The 19,493-nt window shown below is 47.6% G+C and overlaps 1 protein-coding gene and 1 pseudogene across 2 annotated transcripts; one reads left to right on the forward strand and one right to left on the reverse strand.

Annotated features, from left to right (window-relative positions):
• The first annotated feature begins 1,036 nt into the window (after positions 1–1,036).
• On the forward strand, positions 1,037–19,441 carry KIFC1 (kinesin family member C1). Of its 2 annotated transcripts, none has more exons than XM_003281537.3 (11): positions 1,037–1,211; positions 7,587–7,724; positions 7,858–7,957; positions 12,886–12,939; positions 13,057–13,107; positions 13,301–13,701; positions 14,424–15,203; positions 15,768–16,058; positions 16,164–16,237; positions 16,374–16,449; positions 19,218–19,441. In XM_003281537.3, the coding sequence occupies exons 1-11, from the start codon at positions 1,200–1,202 to the stop codon at positions 19,260–19,262; spliced, it is 2,022 nt and encodes a 673-aa protein (XP_003281585.2). In that variant the 5' UTR covers positions 1,037–1,199; the 3' UTR covers positions 19,263–19,441. The 2 variants fall into 2 exon arrangements, with proteins under 2 accessions (XP_003281585.2, XP_003281586.2); XM_003281538.4 differs by having other exon boundaries at positions 1,088–1,211; positions 13,325–13,701; positions 19,218–19,328.
• On the reverse strand, positions 9,654–10,166 carry LOC115832357 (annotated as a pseudogene).
• Positions 19,442–19,493: the final 52 nt, after the last annotated feature.

Here is a 19,493-nt window from a genome sequence, read left to right on the forward strand (position 1 = left end):
GACTTTGCAAACTAGCACCTTATTCACACGTAAGCGGTTGCTCTTGTCACCGAAACTGTTACAGGCAATGTGAGTTAACAGAAATAGCTTGGATTTTGAAGCTAATGGAATCTAGATCCATTCCTAACCAGTAGGGTGACCTTACACTTATTATGTAACTTTTCTGAACCTGTCTCCATCCATCTATACAAAGAACGTGGCACAATGTAGGAACTCAGTGAATTTTTGTGATTATGAGATAATACAGGTGCATAATCTGAAAAACATAAAATACTCCATAAATGGAAGCAGTAAATCCTCCCTGAGCTCGAGACTCCAGAGGCCCTGAGCCCAGCACCAGTAACAGCACCCAGGTAAGTAGGCTGGCTGAGAGAAGAGGGCTATAAAGAAAAATTCTTTCCTGAGCTTTGAATCCCCACTGTCAGGCTTCAATGGAGCGCAAAAGTTCCTAAATTTGGTGAGAAATGGCAACATTACCAGGGAATGAACAGACCAGGCCACTCACGTCCACGTGAGGGCTCCAGGAGCCACTTCCGGGACCAGTCAACCACGACCAGGAGAGGCAGCGCTGGAGCCGCAATCACGTCGACGGAAAACAAGTGCGCTCCCTACTGCAGTCACCAGGAGGCGCTAGTCCCGCCTGTCTCCCGGCACGGGTCCTTGTTTGCGCATGCGTCATTTCTTTCCTCCAGCGTCCCCGCCCCTCCTCCTCCGGCCTCCACCAGTTGCGTTTGGCCAGTTGCGCGCGTGCGGCGACGTCCACGCATTTTCTGACGTAGCGAGCCACGGCGGGGAGCCGAGCGGAAGTCCAGCACTGTTGCCACTAGAGGAGGGGAGGGGTGAGAAGCATAACTGGGACCGGAAGTGGAATTCATCCGCCTACCTCTCCGGCGCCTGCGAAACAGAAAAGACAAGGCTCCTGTCGGGCGGGGTGTGGCTTCGGGTGGCGGAGGACGCTGCGATTGGCCCTCGGCTGTGGCGACAGCGACGATTGGTCCCTGCGTGCAGAGCGCGGTAAGAGTGGGTGGCGGCCGTTGGAATTCAAAAGTGGCGGGTGTGGCGCGGGGCTGGTAGCGGCCGGAGCCGAGCGAGTTCTCTAACTTGCTTCGCGAGCGGGCGAGAGAACGCGAGTCCCAGGATCCCCGGCACCCAGTTCTCTTCCACTGCATTCCCCCGGCACGTGTGGGACGGAGGTGGACATGGATCTGCAGGTGAGTAGGGGCGGCGCAAGTGTCCTGCCCTGGGGATGGGGACGACGGTTGGCCGCTCCGATGCTGTCGCGCCCCCGGCTCCCGGCCGGCCTTTGTCATGTCTACCGGGAGAGCGAAGGTCCCTGCGCCCCCGTACAAGTGGAAAGGGGCGGAGGCAGGAGTGGAGACGGCAAAGAGCACCCGGGGAGGTCGGAAGGGACGTCTCTCTGCCCTCCCCCAGCTTCAAGTTTCTGGAGCCCCTCCTTTACTTTCATGTCTCCGAGATTTCCCATTTCGAATTCTCAGGCTCGTCTGACACATTGCCACTTCTTTATTCATACTCAGGGTGTGATTACAGCGTGTAAGAAGTGAGAGTTCTGATATGACTTCTTCCTTTGGGGACATGGTGTCTGAGGCCACATCCTTGCTGAGGTCCTTTTGTGTTATCGCCTCTCCTCATCACTGCTGCTTCGGAGTGTAGGAAAGGGAGAAGGAGAGTAGGGTAATCTGGGCCAAAAGACTCCTCATTCTCTCTCTCCTTTCCCAAATTTTGCAGATTCCTGCCCAATGAAACTAACTGATTTAGTTCTTTCTCTTAAATGGTGCCCTGCTGCACCCCACAACCATATGCAGCTTCCTCTCTCCAGTGAAGAGACATGAATGTGTGTGACAGCTGGAGTGTACTGATCTCTGGTGCCAGGAAAAGTCTCCTGCCTGAATCCTTTCTTTACTAGTATTTCACGTTCAGGTTTCCCTAAAGTTAGGATTCAGCCTTAAGAGAGATTCTTTCTGTCGTGACAACCAGAGAGCAGAGCGGTATGATGTGACAGTGAGAAGTAGTAAAAGCCTTCTCAGATCTATTAATCAAGTATTTACTGAGCACCTACTACATGCCAGGCGCGGTTGTAGGTACTTAGGATGCAGCAGTGAACAAGGGACAAATCGTTGCCACCATGGAGCTGCCATTCTATGGGGATACAGACAATAAATGTAATAAATGAATTATGTAACTGTCAGAAGGCCGTAAGTGCTGTGGAGAAAAGGAGAAATTCAGGATTAAGGGAGTAGGGGAGGCCAACTGGGAGGATAGAGTATTAAATAGGGTGGTCTCAGTAACCCCCATTGAAAAGATGAATTGAATAAAGACTTGAAGGAAGTGAGGGAGATAGACAAGCAGATAGTGAGGGAAGAACATTTCAGGCAGAGGGAATCTGCTAGAGCAGAGTCCCTAAAGAGTTGTAAGGAGGGAAGTATGGCTGGAATGAAGTGAGCAAGGGGAAAAGTTGTGGGAAAGGAAGTCAGGTAATGGGTAGTGGGGCTACTGATCACAGTTTGTCCTTGTGGTGGTCGTTGTGAGGACTTTTACTCTGAGTGAGATGGGGAATCATTGGATGATTTTAAGCAAAAAGATAAGATTTGTTGGGTCCAACATATTTTCACAACCATAGCACTATTGCCTTTTTTTTTTTTTTTTTTTTTTGAGACAGATTCTCTTTCCGTGTTCCCAGGCTGGACTGCAGTGGCATGATCGTTGCTCACTGGAGCCTTAACTTCCTGGGCTCAAGTGATCCTCCTACCTCAGCCTCCTGAGTAGCTGGGACTACAGGAACCTGCCACCATGCCTGGCTAATTTTTTGTATTTTTTGTAGAGACAGGGTTTTGCCATGTTGCCCAGGCTGGTCTGGAACTCCTGGGCTCAAGCAATTCGCCTGCCTCGGCCTCCCAAAGTACTGGGATTACAGGCATGAACCACCGTGCCCTGCAACTTTTGTTTTTTTTGTTTTTTTTTTTTTTTTTGAGATGTAGTCACGCTCTGTCACCAGCCTGGAGTGCGGTGGTGTGATCTCGGCTCACTGCAACCTCTGCCTCCCGGGTTCAGGCGATTCTCCTGCCTCAGCCTCCAGAGGAGCTGGGACTACAGGTGCGTGCCACCATGCCCAGCTAATTTTTTGTATTTTTAGTATAGACAGGGTTTCACCGTGTTAGCCAGGATGGTCTCAATCTCCTGACCCCGTGATCCTCCCACCTCGGCCTCCCAAAGTGTTCGCATTACAGGCATCAGCCACCGCACCTGGCCAACATTTTTTATTGTCATGACTAGGTGGGGGGTTGCTACTGGCATCTAGTGGGTAGAGGGCAGGGATGCTGCTAGGCATCTGGCAGTGTACAGGACTGCATTGGACATTGTCAAATGTCACCTGGGGGATAAAATCACCCCCAGTTGAGAACCACTGGTTTATGATAATCTAGGTGCCAGATGATGGTGTCTTAGGTCAGGGTGATAGCAGTGGAAGAAACAGTAAAAAGTGGTTGGGTTCCGGATATATTTTGAAGGTACAATCAGCCATGCTTTGTTGACAGATTAGATGTGGTATGTAGGAGAAAGAGAAGACTGGGTTTTTGGCTTGAGCAACTGAAAGATGGAGTTATATCAATTGAGATGGAGAAAGCTGCAAAAGGAGCAAGTTCAAAGCAGGGTTGGACATCAAGAGGTCAGTCATTAGACTTCCAAATGGAGATGTTTTTTTGAGACAGAGTCTCTCACTCTGTTGCCCAGGCTGGAGTGCAGTGGTGCGATCTCAGCTTACTGCAACTTCTACCTCCCAGCTTCAAGCAATCCTCCCGCCTCAGTCTCCCGAGTAACTGGGGTTACAGGCATGTGCCACCACACCTGGCTAATTTTTGTATTTTTAGTAGAGACGGGGTTTTGCCATGTTGGCCAGGCTGGTCTCGAACTCCTGAACTCAAGTGATCTGCCCGCCTCGGCCTCCCAAAGTGCTGGGATTATAGGCATGAGGCACTACTCCCAGCCTTAAATAGCGATGTTGAGGATGCAGTTCAGTATAGGTGCAGGATTGAGGTCTGAACTGGACATATAAATTTGGAAACTCTCAGCATATCAATGATACTTAAAGCCATGGGAGCGGATAGTGAGTATAGATAGAGAATGCTGTTAAAGTCTGGAGAGATGAGGAGGACCTGCCAGTGAGGTAAGAAAGGGTGGTCTCCTGGAAGCTAAATGAAGAAAGCCTATTAAGGAAAAGGGAGTAATCAGTTGTATCAAATGCTGTTTGATGGGTCAAGAAAATGAAGATAAAGAATTGAGTTAGCAACATGAAGTTACTTGTGATCTTGAGGATAGCAGTTTCGATGGAATGGTGGGAATGAAAGCCTGATTGCAATGGGCTTAGGAGAGAAATTGGCCACAATGAATACACTAGAGGTAATACTTTAGAGTTTTGCTGCAAAGGGCGGCAAGGAAAAAGGATAGTACCTGTTAGGGAAAGCAGAGTTCAGATTCTTTTTATTTATTTATTTATTTATTTATTTATTTTTTTGAGACGGCGTCTGGCTCTGTCACCCAGGCTGGAGTGCAGTGGCGCGATCTTGGCTCACTGCAAACTCCGCCTCCTGGGTTCACCCCATTCTCCTGCCTCAGCCTCCAGAGTAGCTGGGACTACAGGCGCCTGCCACCACGCCCGGCTATTTTTTTGTATTTTTAGTAGAGACGGGGTTTCACCGTGTTATCCAGGATGGTCTCGATCTCCTGACCTCGTGATCCGCCCGCCTCGGCCTCCCAAAGTGCTGGGATTACAGGAGTGAGCCACCGCGCCCGGCCTGAGTTCAGATTCTTTTAGTTTCGAAGAAATAATAGAGTTTGTGGTATGCCAATTGGAGTGATGCCATAGAGTGCAAAGCTGATGGTGCAGAGGTGAGAAGGGAGGATTGCTGGAGGAATGTTCCTGAAATTGGGAGGATTTGGTGAGTCCAGGATTTGGTGAGGAGGGGTGGGATGTGATGCATATGTGAAAGGGTTGCCTTAGGAGCAGGGCCATCCACCTCTAATCTTGTGGTGAGGTGGATGTAGGCAGGGTTGCATGAATATCCGTTCTTATAGAAGGTTAAGTGCTTATGTTTCTCATTGTGGAAAGTTGGAGGGCATCATGTCTAGCTTTATATTAATAGATGGGAAAAATATATATACTGTGGTCTTTGGAGTTGACCTGAATAAACAAACCTTTAAACACATTTTCTGAACCGACATAAATTCCAAGGAGGTAGGTCTGTAGCAGATCCACTATGGTAGTGTAGAGAGGAGGAAGGGCACAGGTTATTTTTAAAAATTAGTGTTTGACTTCAGAATACTTAAAGAAAAATTTGGTTTCCATACTATATTTGATTACACTAAATTAAAATAAGCATTCTTTGTGCACATTTCTGTAGGTGGCAGGAAAAATGCTACCTCTTTTTTTCCCTTTTTATTTTTATAGAAGCCAATGGTATGGATGTATCACAGTTTAAGTACTGCCCCACTGATGAATATTCAATTTCATTCCTTCAAAAACTGTAGAGTCCTACCATGTAGCAGACATTGTACTAGGCCCTCTGGTTATATAGTTATGAACAAAACAGATGAATTCTTACGGTGCTCACAGTCTTATATAGGGGTTATGATAATAAATTAAAAACAAAAGAAAACAGTGTATCAGGTTGTTTCATAATTTTTAAAAAATAATGATGCTCTATGAACTTCCTTGAGTAAATCTCATTGTATCACGGGTAGCTCAAACTCACTTTCCCAAAATTGAACTTAGCATCCATGAAACCAATCCTGCTGGGTCCAGTGGCATGTGCTTGTTGTCTTAGGCACTCAAGAGGCTAAGGCAGGAGGATCACTTGAACTCAAAGTTCAAAGCCAGCTTGGGCAACCCTGTCTCAAAACAAATAAACAAAAACCAGCTCTTCAGGTACTCAGATCTCTGTGTTACTTCTTTTCTTTTTCTTTTTCTTTTTTTTTTTTTTTTTTTTGTGAGACAGGATCTCAGTATGTTGCCCAGGCTGGAGTGCTGGAGTGCAGTGGCATGATCACGGCTCACTGCAGCCTTGATCTGGGCCCAAGCCATCCTCCCACCTCAGCCTCCCTTGTAGCTGGGACCACAGGCAAATGTCATCTGGTTCGCTAAGGTGGATGTCTGCCTAGCTTAGCCCTCAAGCTTCTAGAGTAGCCCCTTTCAACTAGGTTCCATGAGAATTAAGTTTTTTATTTTTATTTATTTATTTATTTATTTTGAGACGGAGTCTCGCTCTGTCGCCCAGGCTGGAGTGCAGTGGCACAATCTTGGCTCACTGCAAGCTCTGCCTCCCGGGTTCACGCCATTCTCCTGCCTCAGCCTCCCCAGTAGCTGGGACTATAGGCGCCTGCCACCACGCCCGGCTATTTTTTTGTATTTTTTAGTAGAGACGGGATTTCACCGTGTTAGCTAGGATGGTCTTGATCTCCTGACCTCGTGATCTGCCCGCCTCGGCCTCCCAAAGTGCTGGGATTATAGGCATGAGCCACCGTGCCCAGCCAAGTCCTTTTTTCGTTTTTTGAGACTCAGTCTCACTCTGTCACCCAGGCTGGAGTGCAGTCGTGTGATCTCGGCTCACCACAACCTCCACCAATCGTTCAAGCGATTCTCCTCCTTGGCCTCCCAAGTAGCTGGATTACAGGCACATGCCACCACGCCTGGGTAATTTTTGTAGAAGCAGGGTTTCACCATGTTGGTCAGGCTGGTCTTGATCTCCTGACCTCAAGTAATCTGCCTGCCTCAGCCTCCCAAAGTGCTGGGATTACAGGCATAAGCCACCGTGCTCGGCCAGAATTAAGTTCTAATGCCTTTTTTTTTTTTTTTTTTGAGGCGGAGTCTCACTCTGTTGCCCAGGTTGGAGTGCAGTGGCGTGATCTCGGCTCACCGCAACTTCTGCCTCCCATGTTCAAGCGATTCTCCTTACTCAGCCTTCTGAGTAGCTGGGATTGCAGGCATGCACCACCACACCCAGTTAATTTTTGTATTTTTAGTAGAGACAGGATTTCACCATGTTGGCCAGGCTAGTCTCAAACTCCTGACCTTGTGATCTGCCCACCTCAGCCTCCCAAAGTGCTGGGATTACAGGCATGAGCCACTGCACCCGGCCCAGGTAAAACATTTCAAACATTGCTCAATAAATGTTGCCTGATTCTCCCAAGCAGTCTTCAGCCCTCACATATCTTCCACTCTCCCTTATTTATGATTCTCAGCTTCAGCCAAAAGGGCCAGTTGGTTTCTTAGCCATGCTATGTACATATTTGAATTTTTGCCTTCCAGAAAGAGCATCCATTCCTTTCTGCTTGTTTGAGTCCCACCCTTAAAGTTAGTCAAGTCCAGCTTTTCCCCTAGAGGTTATTCCCACTTTTAGGTTACGTCCCCACTTCTGTTCATGCTGTCTGTCTGGCACATAATTCAGCTTTTGGCACAAGTGGTGCTCAGTGCTTGGTGGTGGTGATGTTGATAATTGAGGCTGGGGGCCAAGACGGGAAGTTCTTGGGACATTTGGGCTCCTGGGTATTGTCTTAAGGGTCTCTTTTCCCAACAGAGGTCCCCCCTGTTGGAAGTAAAGGGGAACATAGAACCGAAGAGACCTCTGATTAAGGCCCCTTCCCGGCTGCCTCTCTCAGGAAGCAGACTCAAGAGGAGGCCTGACCAGATGGAAGATGGCCTGGAGCCTGAGAAGGTGAGCTGGGCATGGAGAGCTGTGCATGTGTGTGGGGGGTGTGTGTGTGTGTATGTGTGTGTGAAAGAAAGGAGAGAGAGAGTATAAACCATTAGGGAGGGTGACTATGGACTTTGTCTTTATCTTTCCCCAGAAACGGACAAGAGGCCTGGGTGCAACGACCAAAATTACCACATCCCACCCAAGAGTTCCATCCCTCACTACAGTGCCACAGACACAAGGCCAGACCACAGGTGGGCTCTCGGGATGGATAGACTCCAAGGACATGGAAGTCCAGTGCTGCTCTTCAACTCACTTGTTTCTTTTCTTTCAATTTTATTCTGGTTTTTTTTTTTTTTTTTTTTTTTTGAGACGGTCTCGCTCTATCGCCCAGGCTGGAGTGCAGTGGCTCAATCTCACTCACTGCAACCTCCTCCTCCCAGGTTCAAGCGACTCTCCTACCTCAGCCTCCCAAGTAGCTGGGATTACAGGTGCCCACCACCACGCCCAGCTAATTTTTGTATTTTTTTTTTAGTAGAGATGGGGTTTCGCCATGTTGGCCAGGCTGGTCTTGAACTCCAGACCTCAGGTGATCCACCTGCCTCTGCCTCCCGAAGTGCTGGGATTACAGGCGTGAGGTACCACGCCCAGCCTATTTTGAATAGGTAATAACATTTCATTTGGTTCAAAATTCCAGAGGCACAAAGGTTGTTGTATAGTGAAGTTTGCTTCCTATTTCTGTCCTCCAGCCACCCAATTCTGCTACCCAGGCCAACTGTGTGTTCTTCCAGGGAAATTCTATTGGTATTCAAGCAAGTAAGACTATACTCCCCCACCTTTTTTACACAAATGGTGGCATACTTTAGACATGGTCCTGCTTTTACTTATCTTAATCCAAGTTGCTTTTTGGCATATGGAGTACAGTTGGCCCTCTGTATCTGTGGGTTCTGCTTCTGCAGATTCAACCAACCATCGGTTGAAAATATTCAAGGAGAGTGGGCACAGTGGCTCACGCCTGTAATCCCAGCACTTTGGGAGGCCAAGGTGGGTAGATTACCTGAGGTCCGGAGTTCCAGACCAGCCTGGCCAATATGGTTGAAACCCTGTCTCTACTAAAAATACAAAATTAGCCAGACGTGATGGCCCGTGCCTGTAATCCCAGCTACTCTGGAGGCTGAGGCAGGAGAATTGCTTAGAACCTGGGAGGTGGAGGTTGCAGTGAGCTGAGATTGCGCCAGCCTGGCGACAGAGCGAGACTTGGTCTCAAAAAAAAAAAAACAAGAAAATATTCATGGAAAATAAAAAATAAAACCAAAAAATACAGTATAAGAGTTATGGTCATGTGTCACTTGGCAATGCAGATACATTATCAGAAATGCATTATTGTGGAAACATCATAGAATGTACTTACTGAAACCCTAGATGATCTAGCCTGCTACACACCTAGGCTATCTGCGATAGCCTATTGCTCCTGGGCAACAAGCCTGTGTGGCGTGTTACTATACTGAAGCACTGTAGGTAACATAACACAGTGGTAACCATTTGTGTATATAAACATACCTAAACATAGAAAAGGTACAGTTAAAATACAATATAAATGATAAAAAATGGTACAGCTATACAGGGTACTAACCATTAAATGGAGCATGTTTGAATGGAAGTTGCTCTGGGTGAGTCAGTGAGTGAGTGGTGAGTGAATGTGAAGGCTTAGGGCCTTACTGTACACTGCTGTAGACTTTAGAAACATGGTACAGTTAGGCTACACCAAATTTATAAAAAATAGTTCTTTTATAATAAATTAACCTTAGTTTACTATAACTATTTTACTTTATAAACTTAATATTTTTTTCCCACTTGCCAAGGCTGATGTAACATTTTAATCTTTTTTTAACTTTTTTTTTTTTCGACCAGTTGTCAAATGATCCTTTATTGAAATATTTTCCTTTGTGGTTAATTAGCTGGGCATTCCATAGCACCACTGTTGATATCATCTATGATGTCATGAGGGTGGCGGCCATCAACATTACAGCCCACAGACTGGGCAGTCCCCAGGATCTCTTTAATGGTTCCAGAGAGTTCTCTGGCTAAGGATCGGTGCCGCATCTGTAGAGCAGTGTTGACGATCTCATCAAAAGTGATCATCCCACTGTGTTGAATGTTTTTCTGTTTCTTTCTGTCTCTTGGTGGTTCCTTGAGGGCTTTGATGATCAGGGTAGAGGCAGAAGGCACCACCTCAATCTGGGCCTGTGTGTTCTGAATGGTCAGTTTCACTATAATCCCCAGGCCCTTCCAGTCACCCGTTGCCTTGGCAATGTCATCACCAACCTTTTTTGGAGACAGACCCAGGGGGCCGATCTTGGGGGCCAGGGCAGAAGTGGCACCGACTTCACCTTTGGTGCACCTCAGGTATACGACTTTGATGTCACTGGGGTTGAACTTCCGCGGCATGGTGGAGGCGGCTGGTGTTGGATGAACCCGGATTCGCAACGATCGAAGAAAGTTGCACTTTGGCCTCCTCCGAGCCGAAAGCTGAGAGCTTCTCTCTTTTTTTTTTTTTGAGATGGAGTCTTGCTCTGTCGCCCAGGCTGGAGTGCAGTGGCACAGTCTCAGCTCACTGCAAGCTCCGCCTCCTGGGTTCACGCCATTCTCCTGCCTCAGCCTCCTGAGTAGCTGGGACTACAGGCGCCCTCCACCATACCTGGCTAATTTTGTTTTTTTGTATTTTTAATAGAGACGGGGTTTCTCCGTGTTAGCCAGGATGGTCTCGATTTCCTGACCTCGTGATCTGCCTGCCTCGGCCTCCCAAAGTGCTGGGATTACAGGTGTGAGCCACTGCGCCCGGCTAACTTTTTGACTCTTGTAATAACAACTGAAAACACAAACATTGTATAGCTTTACAGAAATATTTTATTTCTTTATATCCTTATTCCTCATGCTTTTTTTCTATCAAATTTTTTTTGGGCGGGCAGCATACATTCAGGGCAATATGAATCTCTGTCTCCTGGGTTGAAAATAAAATTTTTGTTTTTTGTTTTTGAGACAGAGTCTCGCTCTGTCGCCCAGGCTGGAGTGCGATGGCGTGATCTCGACTCACTGTAACCTCCGCCTCCCGGGTTCAAGTGATTCTCCTGCCTCAGCCTCCCGAGTAGCTGGGACTATAGGTGCGTGCCATCACGCCCAGCTAATTTTTTGTATTTTTAGTAGAGATGGGGTTTCACCATGTTAGTCAGGATGGTCTCGATCTCCTGACCTCGTGATACGCCCACCTCAGCCTCCCAAAATGCTGGGATTACAGACATGAGTTACTGCGCCCTGCCTAAAATTCTTTTTTTAATTTAAAATGTTATTTATTTGTATTTTTTCCAAGAAATAATCTTAAATTTGAAAATTTTTAAATATTATTTTGCTTTTCAAACTTTTTGTTAAAAACGAAGAAATACACACATTAGCCTGGGCCTACATAGGGTCAGGATCATCAACACCTCCACATCTTGTCTCACTGGAAGATCTTCAGGGGCAGTAACACACATGGAGATGTGACTTCTGTGATAACAATGCCTTCTTCTGGATTGCCTTTTTTTTTTTTTTTTTTTTTTGAGACGGAGTCTCGCACTGTCGCCCAGGCTAGAGTGCAGTGGCGTCATCTCAGCTCACTGCAAGCTCCACCTTCTGGGTTCACACCATTCTCCTGCCTCAGCCTCCCGAGTAGCTGGGACTACAGGCGCCCACCACCATGCCTGGTTAATTTTGTTTTTGTATTTTTAGTAGAGACGGGGTTTCACCGTGTTAGCCAGGATGGTCTCAATCTCCTGACCCCGTGATCTGCCCGCCTTGGCCTCCCAAAGTGCTGGGATTACAGGCATGAGCCACCGTGCCTTGCCTGGAATGCCTTTTGAATGACATGCCTGAAGCTGTTTTATAGTTAACTGTTTTTGCAAATAGAAGGAGTATACTCTAAAATAACAATAAAAAGTACAGTAAATATATAAACTAGTAACATAGTCATTATCATTATCAGGTATTATGTACTATATGTAATTGTATGTGTTACACTTTCATACAACTGGCAGTGCATTAGGTTTGTTTATATCAGAATCACCACAAACAGGTGAGGAATGCTATGACATTACCATGGCTATAATGTCACTAGGCAATAGGAATTTTTAGCTCCATTATAATATTACGGGGCTACTGTTGTATATGCAGTCCGTCATTGACCGAAATGTCATTATGGGCACATGACTGTATTAACATAGCATTTACATTGTGTTAGATATTATAAGTAATCTAAAGATGATTTAAAGTATATGCGGCTGGATGTGGTGGCTCATGCCTGTAATCGCACTTTGGGAGGCTGAGGCAGGCAGATCACCTGAGGCCAGGAGTTTGAGACCAGCCTGGCCAACATGCTGAAAACCTGTCTCTACTAAAAATATTAAAAAAAAATTAGCCGGGTGTGGTGGCACTTGCCTGTAATCCCAGCTACTCAGGAGGCTGAGGCAGAAAAATTGCTTGAACCCTGGAGGCGGAGGTTGCAGTGAGCCGAGATTGTGCCGTTGCATTCCAGCCTGGGTGACAAGACTGCAAAGCTGTCTCAAAAAAAAAAAAAAAAAAAGCAAAATGGAGGCCAAGGCAGGCAGATCACCAGAGGTCAGGAGTTTGAGGCCAGCCTAATCAACATGGTGAAACCCCACCTTTACTAAAAATACAAAATTAGCCGGGTGTGGTGGTGCATACCTATAATCCCAGCTACTTGGGAGGCTGAGGCAGGAGAATCACTTGAACCCTGGAGGTGGAGTTTGCTGTGAGCAGAGATCATGCCATTGCACTTCAGCCTGGGCAACGAGGGAAACTGTCTCAATCAATAAATAAAGTATATGGGAGGGTGTGCATAGACTATATTTAATACTAGATACCTATTTATGTAAGGGACTTGGGCATCCTTGGATTTTGGTATTCTTGGGGGGTGCTGGAATCAACCCCTTTTGGATACTGAGGGATGACTGTAATTTCTGGTTCTGGGGGGGTATCATTAGGAGCTGGCCAGACTTAGGGATAAGGGAAGGAAGTTATCTTATTTCTAATTCTGAGAAAAGCACTTCTTCTTCCCCTGTCCTAGCAAGTGTACATGCCATCTTAAGAATGATCATTCTACCTTTGCTCTCTCCCATCTCCTGGGCAGCTCAAAAAGTTTCCAAGAAGACAGGACCCCGGTGTTCCACAGCTATTGCCACAGGTAATTGTGCTCAAGAGCTGGGTCTGAGAAGGGATTTGGGGTATGTGTAAAGGGAGAATGATGGAGGTGGAGGGACACTGGTCCTGTAATTCCTAAGTCACCTCCTCAATTCTCTAGGGTTGAAGAACCAGAAGCCAGTTTCTGCTGTTCCTGTCCAGAAGTCTGGCAGTAGGTGACAAACATAACCACTGGGTGAGAGGCTGGGATAGGGAAGAGAAGATGGTGAGTGCCCAGAAAAATCCATCTGGTCTCTAAGGGGAAGGAGATGTAGCATCAGGTGTGGATCCCATAAAGGCTAGAAGAGAGGAAGGATAGAGAGCCTAGACTTCACTGACCTTTGTCCTTTCTGTGCTCGTCTTAGCATCAGCTGTTCCTCCCATGGCAGGAGGGAAGAAACCCAGCAAACGTCCAGCCTGGGACTTAAAGGGTCAGTTATGTGACCTAAATGCAGAACTAAAACAATGCCGTGAGAGGACTCAAACATTGGACCAAGAGAACCAGCAGCTTCAGGACCAGCTTAGAGATGCCCAACAGCAGGCCAAGGCCCTGGGGACAGAGCGCAGAACACTGGAGGGGCATTTAGCCAAGGTACAGGCCCAGGCTGAGCAGGGCCAACAGGAGCTGAAGAACTTGCGTGCTTGTGTCCTGGAGCTGGAAGAGCGGCTGAGCACGCAGGAGGGCTTGGTGCAAGAGCTTCAGAAAAAACAGGTGGAATTGCAGGAAGAACGGAGGGGACTGACGTCCCAACTAGAGGAGAAGGAGGTAAGGGCCAGATTTTCACCGGATGTCAACCCTGCTTTCCTGGCAGAGGTCATGCCTCCCCTCCTTTCCAGGTACCCCTCAAGTCTGGGCTGAGAACTCCTGAGCACCTATCTTTAGCAGTATAGGTGCTGCTGAAGATACCTCTCTCTTCCACCTGTCTGCACCTCAGCCCACTCCTGACTGTCTTGCTTTCTGCCACGCTTCTTCCTACCCTTGACTGTTTGCAAAGCTCCCATTTAGATCTGTGTCTTCCTTAGTCCTCCATCCCTCTTTCTTTGGGTTCCCATCCTGATCACAAATTCCTGTGGTACTCTCTTTCCCTCCTCCCATGTCCACTTGACACCTTCCTGGTGAGCACCAACTAGATTAAATTATTTGCAGTCTCTTAAATGACTCAACTTTCACTTCTGGGCATTCTGCATATGTGCTTCCCTCTTTCTGGAATGTTCTTTGTGTACTGCATCCTTCCTTGGTACACTTCTGTACTTCTGGGTGTCAGCCTAGATATCATCTTCCTTGTGCTCCTCTTTGTGCTTGGGCATACCCATAGCACTCCCTGTCTTAGTACCATGATTCCTTATTTTCTCATCTTTCTTTGTTTACCAGACTTGAGGTCCTTTTGAGCAGGGACCTCACCTTCACCCACTCCATACGCCACACAGTTTGTTCTTATTCTTGGTTGCATCTTACCCTCTGTGTATGTTGTGTTTTCTTCTGGGCAGAGGAGGCTGCAGACATCAGAAGCAGCCCTGTCAAGCAGCCGAGCAGAGGTGGCATCTCTGCAGCAGGAGACTGTGGCCCAGGCAGCCTTACTGACTGAGCGGGAAGAACGTCTTCATGGGCTAGAAATGGAGCGCCGGCGACTGCACAACCAGCTGCAGGAACTCAAGGGCAACATCCGTGTATTCTGCCGGGTCCGCCCTGTCCTGCCGGGGGAGCCCACTCCACCCCCTGGCCTCCTCCTGTTTCCCTCTGGCCCTGGTGGGCCCTCTGATCCTCCAACCCGCCTTAGCCTCTTCCGGTCTGACGAGCGGCGTGGAACCCTGAGTGGGGCACCAGCCCCCGCAACTCGCCATGATTTTTCCTTTGACCGGGTATTCCCACCAGGAAGTGGACAGGATGAAGTGTTTGAAGAGATTGCCATGCTTGTCCAGTCAGCCCTGGATGGCTATCCAGTATGCATCTTTGCCTATGGCCAGACAGGCAGTGGCAAGACTTTCACAATGGAGGGTGGACCTGGGGGAGACCCCCAGTTGGAGGGGCTGATCCCTCGGGCCCTGCGGCACCTCTTCTCTGTGGCCCAGGAGCTGAGTGGTCAGGGCTGGACCTACAGCTTTGTAGCAAGCTATGTAGAGATCTACAATGAGACTGTCCGGGACCTGCTGGCCACTGGAACCCGGAAGGGTCAAGGGGGCGAGTGTGAGATTCGCCGTGCCGGGCCAGGGAGTGAGGAGCTCATTGTCACCAATGCTCGATATGTCCCTGTCTCCTGTGAGAAAGAAGTGAGGACCCATGGGCACTGGAACTGGGGAATGGGGAGGAGTGGGCAGGGTGTCTCAAGATGGAGGTAGAGGGAGAAAGGAGCAGGAGAGAATTGAAGGATGAAGTGCAAGTTATGACGCTGGGTTACCACATCCCGTTTTGTCCTGTGGGCTGTCGGTAGATCTGCCTTAACCTGGGAGTGGTGAGGGAGTGATGCATCTGCCAAAAGGAGGAGGGTCACTACATCTCAGGTCTCATCTCCTTGCTCAGCTCATCCTAGCCATGCTGGCCTCCTGGCTGTTCCTCAACCAGCTAGTCGTGCTCCCCATCCCAGCGCCTTTGTCTGGATGCTCTTTCCTGGAGATCTTGACTATCCTGTCAAAACTTGTGTTTCCCACCCCGCCTTTATACACTCCCTATTCTATGTATTCCTTACCATTTTCAGACATACTGTGCATCTTACTTTGTTTCTTGACAGGCTAGAAAGCTTCAAGAGGGTGGGGGTGGGCTCTTAGTCATTTCCATACATATTACTATGTACTGACTTCTGCCTGCCTTTTTGCCCCTTCTACTCCCCTCCCCAGGTGGAGGCCCTGCTTCATCTGGCCCACCAGAATCGGGCTGTGGCCCGCACAGCCCAGAATGAACGGTCATCACGCAGCCACAGTGTATTCCAGCTACAGATTTCTGGGGAGCACTCCAGCCGAGGCCTGCAGTGTGGGGCCCCCCTCAGTCTTGTGGACCTGGCTGGGAGTGAGCGACTTGACCCCGGCTTAACCCTCGGCCCCGGGGAGCGGGAACGCCTTCGGGAAACACAGGCCATTAACAGCAGCTTGTCCACGCTGGGGCTGGTTATCATGGCCCTGAGCAACAAGGTGGGAATGGGAGTGGGGTGAGATATGGGACCTGGGGGGCAATTGGGGTTAGCTGTGCAGAACTCTGCCTATTCCTAAACATCTGTCCCCACCTCAATCATCTAGGAGTCCCACGTGCCTTACCGGAACAGCAAACTGACCTACCTGCTGCAGAACTCTCTGGGTGGTAGTGCTAAGATGTGAGTGAAAGGGACAGATGGAAGGGGTCAGGTAGGAACTGTGTTGGGGTTGGGGGTAGAAAGCGGGGAACAGTGGAGACCTGTCCAGGTTCTGCTGGCCCTTAATGCTGGGGTTGGGCACATTTTCTTTTCATAGGCTCATGTTTGTGAACATTTCTCCACTGGAAGAGAACGTCTCCGAGTCCCTCAACTCTCTACGCTTTGCCTCCAAGGTGCGATTACCACCAGTCAGCCTTGTCAGGACCCATGGGTGGTTGTAGGCTTCTCCATTCCAATCCCTTCTGTCTTCTAGGGCAGGGAGCACATTTGTGCAGAAAGGTTTTACATTCGCAGGTATCTGAGGCACTGCTCACCTGGTTCCATTTTTAATTATTAACTTTTGAGTTAAGTTTTTTAAAAAACAGGTGATTAATTTAACCTGAGAAAGCTGATTAAAAAAAAAGAAAAGGTGACTAAAAGGTCTAAACTGGTAGGGTGCAGTAGCTCATGCCTGTAATCCGAACACTTTGGGAGGCCAAGGCAGGAGGATTGCTTGAGCCCAGGAGTTTAAAATCAGCCTGGGCAACATAGTGAGACCCTGTCTCTACAAAAAATAGGAAAATTAGCTGGGTGTAGTGGCTTAACACCTGTAGTTCTAGCTACTCAGGAGGCTGAGGTGGGAGGATCACCTGAGCCTGGGAGGTGGAGGCTGCAGTGAGCCGTGATCCTACCACTGCACTTCAGCCTGGGTGACAGAGTAAGACCTTGTCTCAAAAAACAAAACAACACACAAAAAATCCTTAAGATTCCTCCCTATCAGCATACAGAGATCATTATTTTTAGGTCTGCCTAGGACTCCACTATGTAGTTGCACCAAAATTTATCCACCAGTTCCCTCTACTGGACACTTGGATTGTTTCCACACTTTTTTAGTCACAAGGCCATGTTGACTAACTTTGTACATACATCATTTTGTATTTTTTCAGTTACATCTAACCAGGGAAATAGTCATTGAAATGGGATTACTGGATCAGACTTAGAGGTTTTTCAGACTATTCCAAATAGTGTGAATTTAGACTCCAAACCTCATGAGGGTCAGCCAGTGGCCATATGAATTCTCACTAATGAGAATTCCTTCCACTAGAATCTCCTTCCACTAGTGTTAAGCAAGTCAGAAAGTTTCCTTACTGTCTGCCTCCAGGGTAATTTTTTTCTCTGGTTCACCCTCCTCCTGCGCATATAGCCCTTTGATGGGCTCTGGCTTTATTTGAGGTCTGATCAGGTCTGTCCTGCTGTGCGCTTGGGCCTCCTCCCAATCAGCACTGATTGTTGCTGTGGAGTAGCCAGCACCTGCACCCTGATCTGGTATTCTACTTTGATGAGGGTTTCCCTCACTATCTTGCAAGTTCAATTTTAGAGAGTGATGTTTTTTCTAACTTTTTATTGATGTTACACCAATGTAACATCCAACAACATGAACTTTAATATCCTCTAATACCCAGTTTATGTTAAATTTCACCCAACTGTCTCAGAAGTGTCTTTTATACATAATAGGTTTGTTCAAATCAGGATCCAGGCAAGGGCCACCCACTTCGTTGAAATGTCTCAAAGTTCCACAACCCTATCCCACACTGCCACTATTATGTCATTTGTCTGTTGAGGGTAATTTGTCCTATAGAATATACTATTCTGGATTTTGGCTGGTTGCTTCCTCTTTCCCCCATACTTTCACTTATTTATCATATTTGGGTGTTGTCAACCTGATCCATCCATTTACAAGCTCCTTATTGACTTTTTCACCTAGTAATTTTATCCAGCAGTGACCATACCTGGATCCATTATTTCATTAAGGGGTTTCTAAATAGCGATTTTTCTAATCTTAGTTGTTCTGCATTGGTTAGTCACGATTCTTTTCGGAAGACATTTGCCTTGCCATCTACTTGGTTTCTCTGAAATTCAGTTCATACAGGAAAAACAAGATAAATGCTGAATTATTTATTGATTTTCAGTATTGAGTTGATATCCTAGCAGCTTCCACAGGTGACCAATGAATGTTTATCTGAGGGTTATCTTTATTTTTATTTTTTTTGAGATGGGGACTTGCTCTGTTGCCCAGACTGGAATTCAATGGCTCAATCATAGCTCATTGTAGCCACCAAAAGTGTTGGGATTATAGGCGTGAGCCACCCAGCCCAGCCACAGTCGTTCTTTCTGATGCTCAAATTACCCCATCTTTGGCCAGTAGGAACCTCCTGCCTGGGTGCGGTGGCTCATGCTTGTAATCTCAGCACTTTGGGAGGCCGAGGTGGGTGGATCACGAGGTCAGGAGATCGAGACCATCCTGGCTAACACGGTGAAACCCCGCCTCTACTAAAAATACAAAAAATTCGCCGGGCGTGGTGGCGGGCGCCTGTAGTCTCAGCTACTCGAGGAGAATGGCGTGAACCCGGGAGGCGGAGCTTGCAGTGAGCCGAGATCATGCCACTGCACTCCAGCCTGGGGGACAGAGCGAGACTCCATCTCAAAAAAAAAAAAAAAGAGCCTCCTTCAGGTTGGCGCCAGTGTCCTTTAGACAGAACTCTAGTAGTCTTTTCAGATTCAACTTGTACATTTCCTCCCCCAGACTTCAACTGATCCATTTTCTAAGGAGTCCTAGTTCCTAAATGGGTGTCATTACTATTTTATCTCGGTTTAAGTGTTTTACAGTGGGAGAGGTTGGAGGTCTCTAGTACACGGTATTGCTGGAAATGAAAGCCTCCTCTCTCTGCTCCTGTATTTTCTTCTGGGGCTTCCATCTCTCCTCAAGCCTTTTCACCTCCTCCAAACCTAGTGTGCAGAGGAGAACCAACCATAACTGGGACCAGCCTGAACCAGCCTTTGGAGGCCTTATTTCAGTATTTCTGAGGGCAGCCCTAGCATTGGAGGATGGGAGGAGATCTTGGGAAAAATGTTGTATTGGTTACGCTGCAAACTTTTATCCTGTCTAACCCTCTACCCCCAGGTGAACCAGTGTGTTATTGGTACTGCTCAGGCCAACAGGAAGTGAAGACGGATCCAGATCTTTGTGTGTGTGTGTGTGTGTGTGTCCCTGTATGTGTATGTATCGGGTGTGGGGTGGGAGGGTTGCTGGAGGGTGCTTTATTGGGTGGAGGGCACCATGTCCCAGGGCTATCAAATAAAGAATAGTTTTTTTTTTTAATAAAGGTTTTATTAGCATTTGCCCAAGGAGGGAGATATTTTCGTATCTGTAAAGGTGGGAGCTGTGATCTGTTCCCTC

The sequence above is a fragment of the Nomascus leucogenys genome, chromosome 22a, assembly GCF_006542625.1.
Source record: "Nomascus leucogenys isolate Asia chromosome 22a, Asia_NLE_v1, whole genome shotgun sequence".
Taxonomy (NCBI): domain Eukaryota; kingdom Metazoa; phylum Chordata; class Mammalia; order Primates; family Hylobatidae; genus Nomascus; species Nomascus leucogenys.

Excerpts from the sequence above, each read along its gene's own strand:
- KIFC1 (XM_003281537.3), top strand. Across the intron at positions 12,940-13,056 it reads TTCCACAGCTATTGCCACAG|GGTTGAAGAACCAGAAGCCA; the intron begins GTAATTGTGCTC and ends TCAATTCTCTAG. Across the intron at positions 13,108-13,300 it reads TCCTGTCCAGAAGTCTGGCA|CATCAGCTGTTCCTCCCATG; the intron begins GTAGGTGACAAA and ends TGCTCGTCTTAG.